This window comes from Doryrhamphus excisus, chromosome 22 (assembly GCF_030265055.1).
Source record: "Doryrhamphus excisus isolate RoL2022-K1 chromosome 22, RoL_Dexc_1.0, whole genome shotgun sequence".
NCBI lineage: Eukaryota > Metazoa > Chordata > Actinopteri > Syngnathiformes > Syngnathidae > Doryrhamphus > Doryrhamphus excisus.
Window position 1 is genome coordinate 5,112,072 of NC_080487.1, and position 20,294 is coordinate 5,132,365.

Consider the following 20,294-nt stretch of genomic DNA (forward strand, 5'->3'; position numbering starts at 1 on the left):
ACCACCACCATATTTTACTCTTGCTATGATGTTCTTTATCTGAAATACAGCCTTACTTTTACGATTACAGATGTAATGGGACACTCCCCTTCCAACATGTTCAACTCTTTTCTGATCAGACCACTTAGTATTTTCCCAAAGGTCCTGAAGCAGCAAAACAACCCCAGACCATCACACTACCACCACCATATTTTACTCTTGCTATGATGTTCTTTATCTGAAATGCAGCCTTACGTTTACTATTACAGATGTAATGGGGCACTCACCTTCCTACCCAGGTCCTGTAGCAGCAAAACAGCCCCAGACCATCACACTACCACCACCATATTTTACTCTTGCTGTGATGTTCTTTATCTGAAATGCAGCCTTACGTTTACTATTACAGATGTAATGGGGCACTCACCTTCCTACCCAGGTCCTGTAGCAGCAAAACAGCCCCAGACCATCACACTACCACCACCATATTTTACTCTTGCTGTGATGTTCTTTATCTGAAATGCAGCCTTACGTTTACTATTACAGATGTAATGGGACACTCACCTTCCAACATGTCCAACTCTTTTCTGGTCAGACCACTGAGTATTTTCCCAAAGGTCCTGAAACAGCAAAACAGCCCCAGACCATCACACTACCACCACCATATTTTACTCTTGCTGTGATGTTCTTTATCTGAAATGCAGCCTTACGTTTACGATTACATATGTAATGGGGCACTCACCTTCTTACCCAGGTCCTGAAGCAGCAAAACAGCCCTAGACCATCACACTACCACCACCATATTTTACTCTTGCTATGATGTTCTTTATCTGAAATGCAGCCTTACGTTTACGATTACAGATGTAATGGGACACTCACCTTCCAACATGTTCAACTCTTTTCTGGTCAGACCACTGAGTATTTGAGGCCTGCAGTTCTTTGGATGTTGCTGTGGGGTCTTTTGTGACCTCTTGGATTGGTTGGCCGGCCACTGGTGGGAAGGTTCACCACTCTTCCATATTTTCACCTTTTGTGGATAATGGCTCCTACTGTGGTTTGCTGGAGTCCCAAACTCCCAAACCAAGAAATGGCTTTATAACCTTTTTTTCCAGACTGATAGATCTCAATTAATCTCAGTTAACATGAAATTTAATAACAAAAGTTTGAATTAAAAAGTGCATTTTGTGTTCAGTTGTTGCTGTTGACGAATATTTACATTTGTTTTATGATGTGAAACATTTAAGTGTGACAAATAAGAAATCAGGAAGGGGCAAAAAACTTTTTTTTAAACCACTGAACGTGATTTGGGTGTGAGGATATCTGATTCATGCACTAGTGTAAATCCTGGCCAACCAAGGAAATCTATTCTTCTCTCGTCCAGGCTTGGCTAAATTCTTCCACAACGGAGTTTGTCTGAGGAAGGATGCTGTGGCGGCCAGCTTCCACAGAGTGCAAAATATCCTCCGCTGGTTTGAGTCTCAGCATCAGTTGGCCTTCTACGCCAGCTCCCTTCTTTTTGTCTATGAGGGTTTCCCCTCTTCTGTCACCTCAAGCGCCTTTTCCTCGCTCTTCAAACCTCCAGTCAGCCCAACGGCGGACGGGAGGAATTGGGATGCTGAGGACGAAGCGAGACTGGAAATAGGGGGCAAGGAAGAAGAAATGGCAGAGTACAACAATAACTTTCAGGTTACGGTGGCCTGTGATTGCAGCCTGGACTCCATTTACACCAATCACAGGAAAGGTGGCGGCCATCTTTGTGCTAAGAACATATTACTTCATGGCAACAGTGGAGATGATGGCACTTTGGGGACAACAGCAGGTCAAACACTCTCTGGAGAGAAACCGCCCGAGCTAGGTGAGCAAGACAACTCCACATGGTTGTCCCGGCAACCACCAAACGGAAACGGTAATAAATCCCAACTGGAAGGAAAAGTGCAGGGTAGCGCGGAGGAGAAGAGCAGCAGGACAGAAGAGGACATAATGCGAGGACAAGGAGGAGGAGGAGACGCAGCAGAGTTCAGCCAAGGAGATGCAGACGTGGAGGTGAAGATGATCGACTTTGCGCACGTTTTCCCCAGCGAGAGCCTGGATCACGGCTACATCTACGGCCTCAAGCATCTACTGACTGTCTTGGAGCAGATCCTTTGTGATGATGTTTAGACTTCTCCTGTTTTTTTTACCTTCTGATCTACTGAAAGTCGACCACTGACTCCTCCTACCCATGCGCTCTCCCTCGTGAATCTTGGAAGGACCCGCCACTGTCGTCATCTCACCTGTGCGTTGTTATTCCGAACGAAAGTCACTGAGGCTAACGGTTGTGTTGATCTCCATGCACGTCCCGTGAAGGTGTTCAGTCGGGTTTGTTGACGCTCCAAAACGTGAGTCCATTTGCAATACACTGGATATAACAAATCTATTTTTATATCATGGCCACTAAAAACTCTTTTTTTGTTGCATATCAGAACATCTCACATCGTGATTGAGCCAGAGATTTTCTAACCATCTCGAACTACTTGATGATACTTAATGGCAGTCTTAGCTTTTGGACTTGATGCTTGTGAGGGATGCTGAGAGACAAGCGTTGACTTCACATTTTTTTCATCCGTAGAATTCATTTTCTCGTTTTCTTTCGAACCATCGCTTCATGGTATGACACTACATTTCTACAACTCTAATTGCGATTAATTGTGTTTTTTCCATAGTTAACTCATAATTAAAGTGGTTAATTTCAAGTTGTTACTGATTATCATTGGCGCTGTCAGTCGATTAAAAGTTTAGTCAGGTTTTGCCTAGTTAATTCATAATTAATGTCATAGTTTTTTATCTATAATAAGTGTACCTTTTTAAGGATTTACAAGTTTTTAATGCAACATGCGACTGGATAATATTTTTGCTAATTTGTGTTTATTAAACATGATTTGTTTTTTTTTTTTTTAACGCAAGATGGACCGCAATGTATAAGAAACAGACACAATTGGTAAAGTAAACTGACCATCACTCAAGCAAATAATCTTACAGAATAGAATTCTATATAATTATATACAATAAATGTAATATAGGGCGGCACAGCGGTCTAGTGGTTAGCGCTCAGACCTCACAGCTAGGAGACAAGGGTTCAATTCCACCCTGGGCCATCTCTGTGTGGAGTTTGCATGTTCTCCCCGTGCATGCGTGGGTTTTCTCCGGGTACTCCGGTTTCCTCCCACATTCCAAAAACATGCTAGGTTAATTGGCGACTCCAAATTGTCCATAGGTATGAATGTGAGTGTGAATGGTTGTTTGTCTATATGTGCCCTGTGATTGGCTGGCGACCAGCGGGAAGAGTAACAATGGCAGTCGTTCCAGACTCCACAAGAAGTGTGCCCATGCGCCCGACATATTATAGTGTAAGTGGGGCCTCTGTGTCCAATCAGATTGCTCTAATGGCATAGTCTCGTAATATCGACATTGTAGTCCTCATTTAAGTTGTTTTTAAACATGAGTACAGCGGCACTGTCTCTCAGCATTCACTCACTCTAGTTCCTTGGTTTAGTCACAGCAACACTTAGGCGTTCCAGTAAATTAATTGTGTATATATATAATAATCTCACACAGCTAGACTATCTCAACTGGATTTTCCTACTTGCAAGTTTACAGTGCATTTTGAAACGCCGAGCAAAACATCAGCTGGATTCAAGCGTGATTTCTTGAAGCCTTGAAGACACACACTTTACTGCCGGGCATCACGTCAGCCACCTTATTTTATTTGTACACTTTCACTTATGTTGTCGCTTCGTGTGTATGTTGAATCCAGTGTCAACAGGGAACTGACTCAGGTAAATGAATGGAAAAAAAAACGAAAAAGAATGCATCGTTAATATTAACATTGTGATGGCATCATATAGAGCGTATGTTTTTAAATATTCCATATGTGCCGACTGCCTGTGCTCTTCTGCTTCCTGGTATTTGCAACCTTAGACACTCCCGTGTTGTTCTTTACAAGAGATGCTAAAATCTTAGTTTGCGGGGCTGGACGCTCCCTCGCCACTTCGCTGGTTGAACACCACTCCCTCGCTCCGTCATGGTTTTTCAAAAATTTCGTGGTTACCTATAGCCATCAAAAATATTGAAAGGCAAAACATGGAGTATTACCTTACATTACCTAAAGTTCTCCTCACATTCAGTGAGGAAGTGGTACTTTGTTGGTTTCTTACTTTGACCTGTTTCCCCCATTCATTTCCAACCCCTTTCTTAAGTTTAGGATAAATAAAGTGGAGGCTAACCTGTTAGCTCGATAGCCTACTATGCATACATATATACATATACATATTTTGTTCAAGATGTTACACTAACAATGAACTCCCCCTGGTGTAAGGGTGAATGTCGGGGTTTTATGACGCGTATAGGTCTCTAATAATACATATTTAAACAGGTTTTCAATGCTAACTATGAAAATAATCAATTTATTAATATTGAAATTTACTTTTCACGGTCAGGTCTGGAACCAATTAACGGTGACGTACAAGGGAGGATTGTACCATTGTTGATGGCATATAATGATGTGCTTTTGTTGTCCTAAAGTGGAGAATGAGGTCCAACTGTGGAATTTCGTAGCGAACGCTAAGCTGGTAAGACCACAGCTGCCAAAGTCAAGCTTGATGTTTGGAGTGAAGAACTGAAGTGCTGCTTAGTGAACGGAGAATGAAGGTAGACAGTCATTGAATGTTTTGGGGTTTTGTTGATGGGGGACATAGTACAGGGTCAGGGAAAAGGATCTGACACATTTGTAGGTTAAATAAAAGGCAAATAAAGTAAAATAAAAAAAAGTGTTTTTATTTTTGTTTTAAAAATGAAATCAGTTCTGGTGGTGCAAGGTCGGCTGGTTGATTTTGGATTCATTGCAGATCCAGTAGCTCTGAAGTTGGTAACCATAACAAGATGTCGTTTCATGTCTACCAAGTTGTTGCAGTTACAGATTTGTTAGCTTTAATAAATGTTTCCACAATGAAAGCGCCATGCTCACCAGTCCAATTCATGGCAGCAACTGAAAAAGAAACCAAAAACATCGGCATTATAAAAAAAAAACAAAGCAAAATGGCATTATATGTACTTTTCAAAAAGAAAACTACTTTATTTGCCTTTTATTTAACCTACAAATGTGCCAGATGATTTTGCCTGACTCTGTATAAAAACAAAGTGGAATACGTATTGAGCCGAATATAAGACGACCCTGATTAGTTTTAAAAATGTTTTTTTTCTCAGTCAAATAAGTATGTCAGACTATTCCGGTAGCAGCTTTTCCTCTATGATGCCATCCCCTCCAGTTCACCCCACCCCACACTGACCGCCCTGAAAAGGCCAGCAGATTTTATGTAAGAAATTTTTCCATCTGTGGAAATAAAATGCATCATGTCTCCTTTAACTATAAAACACCTAAATGTTTTTTTTTTTTTGTTAGATGGATTACTATTTATAATGATATATATGTATACGTATATCTAGTATTTCTCGAGGTTTGTAGGCTACTAGTTTTCTATTCCTGGGTCGTGATGGAAGTCCAACTAGAGAAATGTGAAGATAGGGTGCCAGAACTTAACGGAGTACAATTCAATATTATATTATAACTTCAGAGGTCAAAGAAGAAGGTCTCCTATCCCCCCCCCAAATATTCATGTCATATTTGTGTCATATACTGCTTACTGCTACATAAGACAGTGAAAATGTGTGCTTATTTGCTGCCGGGCATTTGTTTGAATGGAACATTTTTCATATTGTAACAGGCTTCTTATTTTTTGTGCTTCAACATTTGTGATCGCCCCCCCACCCGCCCCTCATATGCACAGGCCTTTTAGACAATATGTAGCTATGAAACATACATATGTACTGTAAAATGACAATATGTAAAGCCAATGATAACCCGATTCAAGGCGTTATTTTAACTTTAATGTGACAAAAAGGAGACTGCTAATAATAATTGAATTTGAATGAACTTATGTTTTTAGGAGACTTAAATGTTTACATGATTTTGCAATTATTTGTAACTGCATTGTTGAAATGGATAAATTCATTGTTGTCTTCATTTATTCTGGCAGCTTTTATCAGTCTCTGCTGGTTTTGTCACGGCAAGCTAACAAATTCCATATCCTGCATATGTACATGGAATAAATAGTCAACTATTACCGTATACAATGACACTGATGCAACTCTTGTGCAAAGTCACATGTACAGATACACATACCTAACTTTATTTACAATTATGGACTATTTAAAGTTATATAAAATGTAATTCCCATCTACAAAGTGACAAAACAGCGACCTGTACATTATACAGAAGTTATTACAGCACACCTCAATTATTCCTTCCTATTAGCCATCTTACATAATGGCAACCGGAACCGGAAGTAGCGTCGCACGGCTATGATGGCGACCGCGATTGACTCTAAAAATGTTAATGTTTTATAGTTTTATAGCATAAAACAACTTATTAATCTATATGAATGGTGAATTAATTATATAAATGAACATTGAAGGTCAATAAATGAAGTGGTGGTTCTTGACGTTATTACGAACAGTAAAATGGGGGGTGGCTGATCTGGCTTTGGAACAGTAGTCTTCAATTAAGGTAAGACGCATTTAATTTCATTTATTCCGTTCAATCATCATTTATATGCTTTTCGAATTTCTGTATGCAAAACTAGAATTGTAAAACTCTAAAAACATTTTGTGTTGACATTTTTGCGAGAAACATTAAGAACACAGATGACTATTAATAACACGACAAAACGTCCGCCATATTGTAAGCTAACCAGACAATGCACCCAAACCGAGGTAACATAATAATAATTGAAAGACGCTAATAGAGGTATATATATTACATTATTAAAATACATAAGTAGAAACAATATTTTTACTTTTTTTTGGCTTTCTTTATTTTTGTTTTAAAACAACTTTGTTCCAGTGGAGTCTCTAAATTCAAACCCAAATTGTTCTGGCAAGCTGGTTGATCAGTAATTTGTATTCAGGATATTTTATTTCCCCCCTAACAAATTATGGAAGTTAAATTCATCCGTTCCAGGGTCAAACTGTCTGCATGATTATTAACTGGTTGTGACAAAACAAATAATTTAAAAAGAAGTTGAGTTGACTAATTTTTTTAATTGAAATGTAAAAACAATAAAAAGAGATTCCCACCCAGCTTGTGTGAGTTTCTTCGCTTGGACTTGGGGGTGGGGGGATAAGTTGAATTATCGATACTGCCTGCATGTGGAATTAAAAACTTGAAAATGGCCGCCAGATTCATTTTTCAGTATGCGGCCCAAACTTAGACATTTTGTACTGATCAGCCACAACAGACAATATGATCAGATAGGATAATAGGCAGTCATTTTAAAAGAATAAAATTGGAATCTTACAAGAAGAGTGTTAATGTGTAATATTCAGAAGAAAAATAACCATTTTAGTAGTAGACAACTTAAGACGGTTTACTATTTGAATAATGAATTATCATGACTAATGATAATAATGCTGTTTCAGCCCAAGGCTATTTTATTTGAAATATATACAATTTGACAAGATATCAAAGTGAGCCTAGCATCCATTCATTTTCCACTATGTGGCCCTCGCTGGAAAAAGGTTTGGACACCCCCACTTCAAAAGGTACCCCGTTGAGCTTTGCCTTGTTGGACATTAAAAATCACGATTAGTTACAGAGCTTGAAGACTTTGATGACATGCCTGAGTTGAAAAATGCATTTGATCCAGAATAGAAAAATAACATTTATAAAATCTGTCTGCTGCATGACTCAATCTAACAATAAAACATTGGAAATACTAAACGACACTTCCCAATGAGTATACACGTGGCATCATTGATACATAGAAACATATATACAGGTACGCTCTCTAAAAGGCACAGCTGGGAGATAATCGTACAGTAAACCTCGGATATATCGGATTCAATTGTTCCCACTGGTTTTGTCCGATATAAGCGAAATCCGTTATATGCGTATACCAGAAAATGTCCGTTTTACGCATATATCGGATTTATATCCGGTATAAAAAGGCACTTCCTTGACTATGTTTCCAATGTACCTGGACTGGGCAATGAAAAGAGACGTAAGGTAATGAGAATTTAACTTTATTGGACTCTGAGCATAACAAATTGTTAATTAAGCTAGGCCCTGTTACGCCCGTCAGGCCTACGTTATTTCCAATAGTGAGGTTAAGATCTCATTCACTGCTGTGCTAGTATTATTGACGTCACTCACTTTTATATTTGTCCTAAATCTGGAGCCAGGAGAAAGACAATAGCCAGTGACATCAACAAGATTAGCATAACGATGCGGCCATCCGATATATGCGAGGGAAATTTAATGGAAATGCATTGGAACGGGACTGGAGATTTTGTCCGAAATAGGCGAAATCCGTTATAAAAAATCCGATATATGCAATGAATTTTTATTGGAAATGCATTACAGAAAAATCGGTTCTTTTTTATCTGTCCGTTGTGAGCGAATTTCCGATATATCCGAGTCCGATACATATATCCGAGGTTTACTGTATAATGTAGGCCCACAATGAAAATGTAATACATTAAAACATTTTTCAGCATAGGAATCTAAAAAAGGGAATATTGGCTGACTGTTTGTGCAGCGTGTCAGGTAGTGCACGGCAAACATCTGTGGAATGAACCTTGCCTCCCACCTCAGTCCACTTGAGCTTGCCAAGGTTAAAAAAATCCTTAAGACGCAGAGTGTCTATCCCACGGTTAAAAACATTTTCTTTCAAAACAAGCATAAAAATGCTGTACAGCCAAAGATGACTGTAGTCATCAATGTACGTATGTAATCTATTTTTAGTGTGTTTTATTATTTAGTATTTATACTGTATATACACTGAAACAGGCCTTTTTGAATCTCTTTGTAGTTAGTGCAATGACAACATTCTATTCTATTCTATCCTTCGAAATGTCTTGAATGAAAACTGCACAGACGAGGCAGCAAAGGATCTGTTTTGCTTCTGCGTTTAAAAACACTCCAAGAAAGAGTCGAGTGAAATGACAAGTCTAAGTACCTCAGCGTCATGTTCACGATGTACAAACTGATTGGTGCGGCGTCTGCAGTTACTTGAACGCTGCATCGGAAGCATAGGAAGCTGAGCCAATCGACGTTCCTACACTCACCTACGGTCATGAGATTTTGGTAGTGACCAAAAACACAAGATCGCAGGTACAGTAAACCTCGGATATATCGGATTCAATTGTTCCCACTGGTTTTGTCCGATATAAGCGAAATCCGTTATATGCGTATACCGGAAAATGTCCGTTTTACGCATATATCAGATTTATATCCGGTATATGCGTAAATCGGATTTTATCCGTTATAAAAAGGCACTTCCTTGACTATGTTTCCAATGTACCTGGACGCGCAGGCAACGCTGCAAACACTGCAAATGACGTCGTATAGCGTTCTGTCACGATTCGGCGAATCGGAGCGCCACGATGCGGCCATCCGATATATGCGAGGGAAATTTAACGGAAATGCATTGGAACGGGACGGGAGATTTTGTCCGAAATAGGCGAAATCCGTTATAAAAAATCCGATATATGCAATGAATTTTTATTGGAAATGCATTACAGAAAAATCGGTTCTTTTTTATCTGTCCGTTGTGAGTGAATTTCCGATATATCCGAGTCCGATATATCCGAGGTTTACTGTACAAGCGGCCAAAATGAGTTTGACTGGGCTCTCCCTTAGAGATAAGGTGACAAGTACAAGTACAGGTGCCCGAGGCATGGCTGACTGGTAGACCAGTAGGAAGCCTTGGGGAAGACCCAGAACACATTAGAGAGACTGTCTGTCAACTGGGAATGCTTTGGGAGCTGAACAAAGTAGCCGGCGAGAGGGAAGTCTGGACTTCCTCGCTTAGGCTGATGCCCTCACAGTCCGACCTTGGATAAGCAGAAGAAGATGGCTGGATGGATGAAATGAAAAATACAGATACGTCCAGAAGAGGAAGCCTATTCACAAGGATTTGCCTCTGCCTTTAAAACATTCCCAGAAAGAGTTAAACTTGACAAAAACATGATTCCCTTCATACTTATTCCCAATAGAATGAATATTGTTCTTGCAGCGGTCACATATTTATTAAAATTTCTAAAAATCTGCTAATCATGATGGTCTGTTCAAGGTTTTCAAGGCCTGTGGATAGTACTTCAGGAAGATCCTACGGGCGATCTCGTACGTATCGCCCTGGGGCTTAGTGGAATACTTGCGTCCATTGTAAATGAATCCCTTCTCGATTTGGAAAACAGCCTGGTTGAAAGTGTCCTGCTTAAACGGCTGCCCGCTGTCCAGACACTCCACAAGTGTTTGGACAAACAGCCCCCATCGCTGGGCGTAGTAGTCTTCCATGAGGCCGCCCCACTCTTTGCTGGCATAGTCCTGGATCTCTCCACTGGGGCCCCACAGAGTGAGCTGGTTCCTGGCGTTCATGTCGTAGAGCTGCGCCTCCTTGTCATCAATAGCTAACGACATAGCACGCTCCAGCCACGTTCCCAACAGGAAGTTGCGATCGCTACAAAGCAAACGATTAAGCTCTGGCAAAAGGTCGTAAATGAGGACCCCGCCTGTAATTAGCAGTTCTGGCAACTTCTGTTTACGAAAGGCATCTGTGATGTCCAGGTAGAAGGACGATGTTAGAACTTCCAAGATCTGCCGAGTCACGTCCACAAGATCATACCTGAAGGTCTCCTTGGACATGAGAGAAGGTGACGCCTCCATGATGAGTTTCCATGCTTTGAGCAAGTCTTCTGGATCGTACCAAAGGTCGGTGTTCATGTGAAGAGAAGGCCTGTGCACCAATGGATTGTGGTTGTGATTCCGGTAGTGCGGTATCGTGCAGTTGTAGACGCTGGAAAACAGGAGTCTCCACGCGGAAATCAACCCGTCTTGCGTCGAGCCGTAACGACGTACAGCATACAGAGACGCCCACTTCGCCAGGTTGACCGGCTCTTTGCGCCAAGCCAGTTCGCTCATCAACTCGAACATGACGGGATTCTGCTCAATACCCTCCGGCGTCATGCCGATCCCCACCATGGTGGAGTTGGGGAAGTGCAAGGCTTTGAAAGGCCCCGAGTTGATACTCTCCACCGTGCCAAAAAGGCCGCTGTTGCCACCAAAGTTTTGCAGCATGCACCAGATGAAAGGCTGCCCGTAGAAAGATTCAGTGTAGGAGAAAATTGGCTCCGTTTCTGCAAACAAATCTAGCACGATCATCCGTCCAAGGGGCACCCCATGTAGTAGGGCCTGAATCTGGGCAGGCTTCCAGAAAGCTGCATCACTGAAAAACAACCATCCCTGCATCAGCCAAATTGCCTGAGGATCAACTAGGGAAGGGGGAGAAAAAAAAAAACACATGTTAGAGGGACAAGAAAGGGACCTTTCTAGAACATGGCTCAAATATTGAACTCAGTTGGGAGCTTGATGGGGGCTAAAGCTTTGAAACACAATAGGTCATTTGTGGGTCCCCAAACTGGGGCAATTATTTCTCTTGAAAATAACAACCAATGAAATAGTTTCAAGCTTGCAAAAAAGGTGGGCTTTCACTTCAGTTCAGACAAGCGCTACAATGCTATCCCAATGGTTACCTGCTTCTACTGCTAGGGGGCCATTGGTGATCATTAGCGGCCCCTCTAATAATGTTAAAAAACCCCTAGAATGTCGTAAACAGGCTTAATGTGTTTCTTTCTCTTATGATGTCTACTATATTGGGTAATAAGAATGTAAAGCTGACTATAGGGGTGTTACTTTATGTCTAGAATGCTCTAATAATATTACAAAACACATTTACAAGGTCGGTTTTATGTCTTATTTTTTCTTATTACGTCTACTATACTGCGTAAAAAGTGAAAGGTCATTAAAACAGGTTTTCTATGTCATATCATGTCTACTATATTGGGTAATAAGAGTGTAAAGATGACTATAGGGGTGTTATTTTATGTCTAAAAGGCTCTAATATTACAAAACACATCTAGATGGTCGGTTTTATGTCTTATTTTTTCTTATTACGTCTACTATACTGCGTAAAAAGTGAAAGGTCATAAAAACAGGTTTTCTTTGTCATGCCATGTCTACTATATTGGGTAATAAGAGTGTAAAGATGACTATAGGGGTGTTATTTTCTGTCTAGAAGGCTCTAATAATATTACAAAACGCATTTAGAAGGTCGGTTTTATGTCTTATTTTTTCTTATTACGTCTACTATACTGCGTAAAAAGTGAAAGGTCATTAAAACAAGTTTTCTATGTCATATCATGTCTACTATATTGGGTAATAAGAATGTAAAGCTTACTATAGGGGTGTTATTTTATGTCTAGAAGGCTCTAATAATATTACAAAACACATTTAGAAGGTCGGTTTTATGTCTTATTTTTTCTTATTACGTCTACTATACTGCGTAAAAAGTGAAAGGTCATAAAAACAGGTTTTCTATGTCATATCATGTCTGCTATATTGGGCAATAAGAGTGTAAAGGTGACTATAGGGGTGTTATTTCATGTCTACGGGGCTCTATTAAAATGTTAATGTTAAAAAAACCTTTATAGAAAGTCATAAACATCACTACAAAAATATTGTATTTACATAATACTGAATCCTACTTTGCGAAAATTGAAATATCAGAGTCTGTAACCAAATAACCACAAAATACACACAATTTACAAAATGTAAGAAAACAAAAAAAAAGCTCACCTGCAGTCATGGAGGCAAAGACAGACTTACTGACTGCCGACAGGTAGGCAGCGTCTGAGGAAGGCGGAGTCATCTCGTTGAAGGTGTCGGTGTTGTAGATGTGATCTGTGCCAAATTGCTTTACCACCTGGGACAGGTAGAGAGATCCAATCTGGAGGAAAAGAGGGTCCCGGGGATCCAGGATGTAGGAGCATGAGAAACTGCAGTTGAAGTGAGCCCAGGGTCCCAGCCGTGTTACATTGGCTTCTGGATACAACCTGCAATGTACAACCATCACTGCAGTGAAGCTACCAAGGAATAACAAGGAAAGGCAACCATATTATCAAAAATGTTCTCATCAAAAGTACACCTTTTATAATTCATTGATCCCCTGCAGATTACAAACCTGTTTAAAGCCTTCTAAATACAACTTTTAACATTATCAGACATGAAATAACATCACTACAGTCACCTTTACGCTACTCAATACTATCATATAGCATTAAATACCACCCCATATTCATTTTCCACTGTCCTGGGGGGCTGTGTGGTTACATAAATAACATAAAGGCAGATCTGCGTGAGTCAGGCAATCTAAATGAGGTTTATTTTGTCAAGCAATGACTCGCCTGGAGCTGTTATTTTGAAGATTACTCATCTTCAGGTACTATTTGGCAGACGACCTGACAATCGGTACAAATACAGCTATTATATTGTGCAATATTCAAGTATTATATTCAACTACAGCCCACAAAGAAGACTACCTTCCGGGTGCCTTATAGTAGTATTATTATACTTCATTTAGCCATTTGAATGCTTGAAAATGCTCACTCACACCAAAGACTTTTATACTTTTTAGAAGCCCAACTTCTGGATGTATTTATACTGCATGTCTTTTACAGGCAGGCAAGAAGAGCTGATGATGCAACCGCACACTAATGGATGTCACTGTCATGAAAACATCCAAAATGTGGCAGCAGTGCTCGGCATGGAGTTTTGCATCTAAGAACACACTGGTATAGCAGTGTACAAAGTTATTCTTGACATGTATCTTTTCACAAAAAGATGGTTTTCTCCCCTTTTTAGTTGGGAACTGATATTTTCCTTAAACTTACCTACAGAAAACAGGTTAAAAAAAAGGTAGGATTTTGGTGGGTTCCGTCTTTATATAGCCAGAGAACACAATATTCTATAAGCCTTGAAAAATCAGTCAAAATCATCTTTTTCAAAATGCCCGGAATTGAACAACTTAATGTAGGCAAAAAAATACATACTACTGCACAGTGATACCGGTGATCATACCAGTGATAACATAACCAACCAACCAACACCCGGCAGTTATTTAACTTTGTAAAGCATGTGTCCACATTTTTGTTTACCTGAGGATTCCCGCAGGGATGTTCCCAGAGAAGGCTGGCAGCACTGGGATCATGCCAAAAGATCTCATTCGCTCCAAAATGTTGAACTGTCCAAAGAAAACTCTGGTAAATTCATGGTAATATGACCAACTACATAATCAAACTATGGGAGCAACTTTGCACAGCCATTTATTTATTGACTGTAGAGCAGGGGTCCCCAAACTTTTTCCAGTGAGGGCCACATGACTTTTCCCTCCTCTGAAGGGGGGCCAGGGTCAGGGTAGTTTGTTTGTTTATGTTCTATGACTGGGGCAAAGTGTGGTTGTAGTCACATCACAATAGGTTACCATTTCCAGTTCTATGACAGAAAAATGTACATGCTTTATTGTTCAGGGTGCCGGGTCAAATGTGGAAGTGGGCCGTGTCCGGCCCCCGGGCCTTAGTTTGGGGACCACTGCTGTAGAGTGACAATTTTAAACTTAAATCGTATTTATTTTACAAATATACAAATGTTCATTGCATGGCCTATTTTCCAAAAATGTATTCACATGTAATATTATATGTGCTAACTTTGAACACACGTGTACTTGGAAAAGTGTTGAATAATTGTATGTAGGTGACAGTACTTGGAGGTAGAGCTGATTCACATGCCAGGACTGGGGCAGAGGTCCCCCGAACTTGAACATGTTCCCCATTCGGTTCCATGCAAGAAACGCTGGTCCGGAGAAGAACTCCTCAATTTCTGACTGGTTTAAACCAAGGGCACGGTAAACCTGACAGGAAGAAAGAAAGACATATACAGTAGGTACACATGATTGGATCATTTGTTGACAGCTTCAACAAAGTAACAATCACACTACCAAAAGTAATAATGAGCATTGTTTTCTTGCAGCATCTCTGGTCCCCAGGCCCTGGAACTTGAGGGTTCTGTGCAGGATCTTAGCTGGAACCATTCATCCACTGTAAGTAGGTTTCTTCACTTCATATCAGTTATGCTTTGCCATTGATTGTTTGTCTCTTTGTCTTCAAATTAACTTCAAAAGTTCAGAATGGGTTTTTCAATTATTGGGGTGATCCCAGTATACTGCACTATCACGCTATATGTGTTGCATGTTAGCATACTAGCATTTTGTGCTATTTTCATGGGTAAACACATACAGTATATAGACAGTATATATGTACAGTATATAATAAGACTTACCACTACCATGCAAGGTGTTCTTACATTAGCATGTTAACATTGTTAGCATTGCTAACATAAGCCTAGTAGCATTTCAAGCCAATTTCATAGACAGACACTATTATGCTAGATATTAGTGTATTAGCATTGCTAGCATGATTTGATTTGCTGTGGCGACCCCTGAAGGGGAAAGCCAAAAGAGAAAGAAGAAGCATTGCTAGCATGCCAACATGAATATACTAGCATTTTTTGCTATTTTCAATTTTCACGAATATGAACTTAAGCAGACACTAAGCGTTATTCATATGTTAATATGCTAATGGTAACATGCTAATATAATTTTATTTTTGGTATTTGGCACTTAGGTGTTTGCATGCTAACATTGACATGTGAACATTGTTTAAGTCATTAAAACCCTTACAAAAATCTAAATATGTTGATAAAATAAATGTAGGACTAATAGTAATTAATATTATATTGAGTAATAAGAGTGTAAAGATGACTATAGGGGTGTTATTTTCTGTCTAGAAGGCTCTAATAATATTACAAAACACATTTAGAAGGTCGGTTTTATGTCTTATTTTTTCTTATTACGTCTACTATACTGCGTAAAAAGTGAAAGGTCATAAAAAAGGGTTTTCCATGTCATGTCATGTCTACTATATTGGGTTAATAAGAGTGTAAAGCTGACTATAGGGGTGTTATTTTATGTCTAGAAGGCTCTAATAATATTACAAAACATTTAAAAGGTCGGATTTATTTTTTCTTATTATGTCTACTATACTGCGTAAAAAGTGAAAGGTCATAAAAACAGGTTTTCTATGTCATGTCTACTATATTGGGTAATAAGAGTGTAAAGATGACTATAGGGGTGTTATTTTCTGTCTAGAAGGCTCTAATAATATTACTAAACACATTTAGAAGGTCGGTTTTATGTCTTGTTTTTTCTTATTACGTCTACTATACTGCGTAAAAAGTGAAAGGTCATAAAAAAGGGTTTTCCATGTCATGTCATGTCTACTATATTGGGTTAATAAGAGTGTAAAGCTGACTATAGGGGTGTTATTTTATGTCTAGAAGGCTCTTCATACCAAGGTATGCCCCACCCCTAATGATAATTTCACAGCAGTTTGTCTGTAGGCCAAGTTTTTGCCCCAAGGGTGCCGAGAGGGCGGTATGTTTTTTAGTGAGGTTTTTGGTTTCTGCTCCTACCTCTTGCCACAGCGCCTCTTGGCCAGTAAAAGCCAGAGGAAGATTGATTCCATTCAGCGCCATCCAGTCGATCTCCCTCTCCCATCTTGGCCAGTCCCACCACACGGAGGAGTAGCTCACAGTGCATACGTTCTGGTAGTAGCGGAACCTGGACACATGACATGTCGTGTTAAGTGACAAACAAGGGGGCTGGTGTTTGGGTGCGTTTGTGCAAACATGGACAGTAGGGGGAAACAATGGCGTGTTTTGGATTTGTTACTTCTTATATAGTCATGGGAAAAGGGCGCCACGCTTGGCCATGCTTCACATGGCTTTTTCAGTCTGCACACATGGCATAGCTGGAGTGAGCTGATGCGGCTCTAATTCACAACAGTTCATTGACAGAAATGCGCCAATCAAAAGCACCGCAAGTGTTCATCGTGCCCCCAGTAAACAATGAAACGTCATGCGTTACAATGCTCCATTTGTCGAGCGCTCATGGATTGGATGTGCCGAGATGCCACAGGCGGGGACCGAGACTCCTCGGATGTCGCAGCACATGGAACGTGAACTGAAACCGTATCAGCGGCTTGATGTTTGAATCTTGCCTCAGTTTCCGATGGGTGGTGGGAAGGACTCAGGCTACTCGGAATTTCATAAACACGCACCTTGACGTCGCCTTAACGGTCTCTGCCAAAGTCCACTGGGATAGGCTCCCTGACCCTCAACAGGTTGTGTTGGCTTTACAAGTGGAGCACTAATTAAGACCACATGATCCGATATTCCACTTGGAATACTGTGCAATATAGTATACACCGCAGTACCCAAACTGTCTCCCAGCGAGGGCCACATACTGAAAAATGAAAATGCTGCATTTCAGCCTTATGATACATGAATACAGTACAGTACAGTACAGATACTGTATACATGATCAAGTATCAGCTTGGCTCTTTTTTCTTGTTATATTCAAGTATTTCTACTTTATTCTGAAATACCGGATTTTCTGGACTATAAGTCGCTCCGGAGTATAAGTCGCACAAGGCCAAAAATGCATAATAAGGTAGAAAAAAACATACATAAGTCATACTGGAAGATAAGTGGCATTTTTTGTAATTTTTTGGTAAGTTATTTGACAAACTACTTGACCAAAACAGACATTACGTCCTCTTGGAAGGCAAAAATTCTAATAATAAAAGAATAGAGAACAGGCTGAATAAGTGTAAGATATGCGAACACAATGTTTATTCAGCTACACAAAAAAAATAAACATGAACAGAAAAGGTGTCCAGTGTTTATGGAACATAAACAGTTTTTTCATTTATAAGTCGCAGGAACAGCCAACAGAAAATACGGTAATGTCTGTCAATTTTGGTCTTATCATGTTTTGACCCCCCCAGCCTAATTACAACTTCATTTTCTTATGGTATTATGACTTTAAACAAAGAAACACATTTTCTCTTTAAATTTCAACTGTATGCTCCTAAAATGCTTCTCATAATATTGCAAGTTTGTCTTCATATTTCACAAAACCTTTCCTCTCGTTAGAATACGACTTTTTGCTATTATTTTTCGACTTTATTCCCATTTTATTCATTCATTATTTTTCTACCGCTTAACCTCACGAAGGTTGCGGGGGTGCTGGAGCCTATCCCAGCTGTCTTTGGGCGAGAGGTCGGGTACACACTGGACTGGTGGCCAGCCAATCACAGGGCACATATAGACAAACAACCATTTCCGTTTCTCATATTACGACTTAATAAAGTTTTTTTTAATTCCAACTTTTCATCTTTTTCTTTTTGACTTTATTCATAGAATGACTGCAGATTGTCCAACTTAAATAGTTAAATGATATTGTTATGATGTGTCATGCGGACCACAGGTTGGACACCCTTGGTATATCCCAAGGAAGAAGATGAAATATTGCTCAGTATACTCCTAAAGTACTACCTAACAATCACGTGGTACCGTGTCATAGCATACAATAATAACCCAGGCGTGTGAGTGCGTGCGCAGACGCCGGGGGGGTCACCGACCTGTGCTGGGTGTTGATGCGGAGGACACCGGACAGCTTCGGCAGGGGACGAGGTAGATCCAGCTGGTCACCGGACCAGGAAACGTGACAGTTACAGAAGTATTTCAAGTAGTTATAAATCCCTGAGGCCACCGCTACTCCGGTGTTACCGGTGGCGACGACCTTGTTGTTTTTGGTGGACCTGAGCTCGCACACGTCCAGGCTGTCGTTGGAAAGGTTCCTGTTGACGACGACTATGAACTCCGTCGATCTGTTCCCGAGCAGGCGTCTCAGCAAAGCGATCACGGCTCTGCCCTGCGTCTTGTCGCTGGTTTGCGGCTTGAGATGGTTGAGAGTGGAAAACGTGCACGTCGCAGTTGTTGCGCACAGACAAAGCAAGACCACCACAGCCAGGCTGCGATCACTTGAAGGCAACATCTCGAGCCCTCAGGACGGCTTTTCCCACCGCAGCTCAGGTTTAAAACAAGACTGATTGTTCCATTTGTAGTTGACCAGGAAGCGTTGCGTTCTAGGTGATCTGCTAGCCAATCAGAAGAGTTCCTGGTTGTCGTTTTATAACCAAGTTACCCAATCGGAATGAGCGGACGGAGGAAACTTTGTCATGTGATCAAACGGTCATATGATGCATTTTACAGTAACGTTCAGGTTTCAGGTGAGCAGTTTATCCTGAATAAAAAGCACGTGAAAGCCTTAAACTTGGTGATTGATTCAAGTCCATCGGGAATTTCTTTATTGGCTTGTTTTGCTTTGGTTCTGTGGCAAAGTTTACAAAGTTTGCAAAACAGAAGTCACTAGTTTAAAAAAAAAAGATTAAAGACGCACCTTTTTAATCAGGCTTTTAACTAATATTTTTAAGGTTTTCTTATGTTTTTATCTGTTTAGTCCGATTTTATGCTCTTAGTCTTCAGCTTTTAACTCCAGTGTTATGTTTTTATCTTTTTAGTCCGATTTTATGCTCTTGGTCTTCAGCTTTTAACTCCAGTGTTTTGTTTTTATCTTTTTAGTCCTATTTTATGCTCTTAGTCTTCAGCTTTTAACTCCAGTGTTTTGTTTTTTATCTTTTTAGTCATATTTTTTGCTCTTAGTCTTCAGCTTTTATTTCCAGTGTTTTGTTTTTATCTTGTTAGTCCTATTTTATGCTCTTAGTCTTCAGCTTCTAACTCCAGTGTTTCCTCAGGGGGGGTCCTCCACACTGGGGGCTGTTCGGGTCTGCTGAGGGGGTGCCATCCTTGGGTCCCTTCGACACGGCCGGCTGGGGGTTCCTCCCTTTAATGTGGGGGTCCGCCCGTCTATCGGAGTCGGGGAGGCCCGGGTGCTGGTCCTCCGATGGCACGGCCTGCAGCTCCTCCCAGTTTGGACGGCCCCAAAGGTGGCGTTTCCTTGTTCCTCAGTGCCATGCCATGTCTCCCTACTGTGTGTGATTGTGTGCTTGTGTGTGTGTGTGTGTGTGTGTGTGTGTGTGGGTCTAGTATGGAGGGTGGGAAGGAGGGGCTTTCTTTTTGCTTCATTGTTTTTTCCTTTTAATTATGGAAATTGTTTAATTCTGTAAAGCACTTTGTGTTGCATTTCTTTGCAGGAAAAGTGCTATACAAATAAAGTTGATTTGATTTGATTTAGTAAAACTAGTATTTTATTTCCTACACTCTCTTATTGTTGACAATTATGATGTGGCCAAATATTCCTAATGGAAATATTCAAATATTCAAATGACAACTACAAACAAACTGATGTTTACTGTTGTCTTCTCATTTATCGGGGGTTCTATTTTACATTTATGGGTGTGTTTCCTGAAGTACTCTCACGCTAGAAGGAGCAAACAATCTTGGGCAGACCTTTGACCTTTGATCCAAA

The 20,294-nt window shown here is 40.3% G+C and overlaps 2 protein-coding genes across 2 annotated transcripts in view; one reads left to right on the top strand and one right to left on the bottom strand.

Moving 5' to 3' along the window:
- ipmkb (inositol polyphosphate multikinase b) overlaps positions 1–8,003 on the top strand; it is a 19,655-nt gene extending 11,652 nt beyond the window's left edge. Inside the window, exon 6 of the mRNA XM_058061347.1 lies at positions 1,358–8,003. Within this exon, the coding sequence (XP_057917330.1) occupies positions 1,358–2,136 (779 nt within the window). The 3' untranslated portion in view covers positions 2,137–8,003. The remainder of the gene's footprint in view (positions 1–1,357) is intronic.
- Positions 7,375–18,982, bottom strand: naglu (N-acetylglucosaminidase, alpha). Its single transcript, XM_058061346.1, has 6 exons — positions 18,445–18,982; positions 16,433–16,580; positions 14,667–14,813; positions 14,062–14,147; positions 12,704–12,960; positions 7,375–11,340 (listed from the first exon to the last, which is right to left on the bottom strand). Exons 1-6 carry the CDS (start codon positions 18,858–18,860, stop codon positions 10,124–10,126), a joined length of 2,271 nt encoding a protein of 756 aa, XP_057917329.1. The 5' UTR covers positions 18,861–18,982; the 3' UTR covers positions 7,375–10,123.
- Positions 18,983–20,294: the final 1,312 nt, after the last annotated feature.